The sequence below is a fragment of the Oxyura jamaicensis genome, unplaced genomic scaffold, assembly GCF_011077185.1.
Source record: "Oxyura jamaicensis isolate SHBP4307 breed ruddy duck unplaced genomic scaffold, BPBGC_Ojam_1.0 oxyUn_random_OJ69276, whole genome shotgun sequence".
NCBI lineage: Eukaryota > Metazoa > Chordata > Aves > Anseriformes > Anatidae > Oxyura > Oxyura jamaicensis.
Window position 1 is genome coordinate 1 of NW_023309303.1, and position 1,096 is coordinate 1,096.

At 72.1% G+C, this 1,096-nt stretch overlaps 1 protein-coding gene across 1 annotated transcript; it reads right to left on the minus strand.

Moving 5' to 3' along the window:
- Positions 1-23: 23 nt before the first annotated feature.
- On the minus strand, positions 24-1,086 carry HROB (homologous recombination factor with OB-fold). The gene is made up of 4 exons (XM_035313878.1): positions 966-1,086; positions 740-847; positions 393-585; positions 24-191 (listed from the first exon to the last, which is right to left on the minus strand). The coding sequence occupies exons 1-4, from the start codon at positions 1,044-1,046 to the stop codon at positions 118-120; spliced, it is 456 nt and encodes a 151-aa protein (XP_035169769.1). The 5' UTR covers positions 1,047-1,086; the 3' UTR covers positions 24-117.
- Positions 1,087-1,096: the final 10 nt, after the last annotated feature.

Here is a 1,096-nt window from a genome sequence, read left to right on the forward strand (position 1 = left end):
TCCCCGCAGGGTGCCCGGGGCTCCCCAGCCCCCAACCAAACACAACGAAGGCACGGAGGAACGGGAAGGCGGCCGGCAGCCGGAGCAGCGCCTGCTTGCTCGGGGCCTGCACCGCGCTCAGCAGCAGTCGGCTTGGGCCGGCGCCGAGAAGAAATCCTCGGGGAGCTCTCCCAGGAGCCTGTCCAGGTCATCTGCGGGGGCAGAGGGGGAGCGAAAGGCGCGCGTCGGTCCTGACGTGTGTACGGGGAGGAATCACCTCCGCGTGGCAGGATGAGGCCGCCTCCAGCACGGGAAGGGGCTTCCAGAGGGTTTTTCCAGCAGGACGCCGAGCTGCTTCAACCCCCCCGCCACGTCCCCCTCACCCACGTCCCCCTCACCCACGTCCCCCTCACCCATGTCGTAGCCATCGGCTCCCCCAGGCTCCTCGTGCCCGGGCTCGTGGCTCCGTGGCTGCAGCCAGAGGTCCCCGGGAGGCTGCTGCGGGCCGTGGCTGCCCGGCCCTGGTGGTCCCCAGTCCGCAGGGGCAGGGACGTCCCTGGGGATCGGCGCGGGATGCTCCCGGAGTGACCCAGCTGGGACAGGCACCTGCAAAGCCCCCCCCCCCCCCACGGCAGAGATTCAGACACGCAGTGATCCCACGGGAGGATTTATCCATCCTGCCGAGCCTCCCGCTTGTCCCCAGAGCTTGTCCCCGGTCCCCTCGGACCCCATGAAGCCCCACCGCACCGCGCCGCCTCACCTCCGGCTGCGAGAGGCTGCCCTCGGGCTCGGGCGGGTAGATCCTGAGCAGGTTGGCGGGGGTGACGTTGAGGTAGTGGTTGCGGTGGGACGGGGAGAAGACGCCCACCTGCGAGGGCAGAGCCGCGGGGTCGGGGCCGGAGCTCGGAGCCGGCACGGAGACACCGGGGGCGAGCGGCGCCAGGAACGGCCCCGAGGGTGCTGCGGACGTGCCCAGCGCCCCGTACCTGCTTCAGCAGCAGCACCGCGCCGGGTTTCAGCTGGCCCTGCCTCTCCTCCAGCAGCAGGCGGTGCACGGTGCCCTGCATCTCCCCTGCGGCCCCGGGGCGCTGCGTTACGGGGAGCCACCGGCGGGACG

Coding starts and splice junctions, on each gene's coding strand:
- HROB (XM_035313878.1), bottom strand. CDS start 1,046: ATGCAGGGCACCGTGCACCGCCTGCTGCTGGAGGAGAGGCAGGGCCAG. Junction 848..965: donor CGGTGCTGCTGCTGAAGCAG/GTACGGGGCGCT, acceptor CTGCCCTCGCAG/GTGGGCGTCTTCTCCCCGTC. Junction 586..739: donor GCAGCCTCTCGCAGCCGGAG/GTGAGGCGGCGC, acceptor GGGGCTTTGCAG/GTGCCTGTCCCAGCTGGGTC.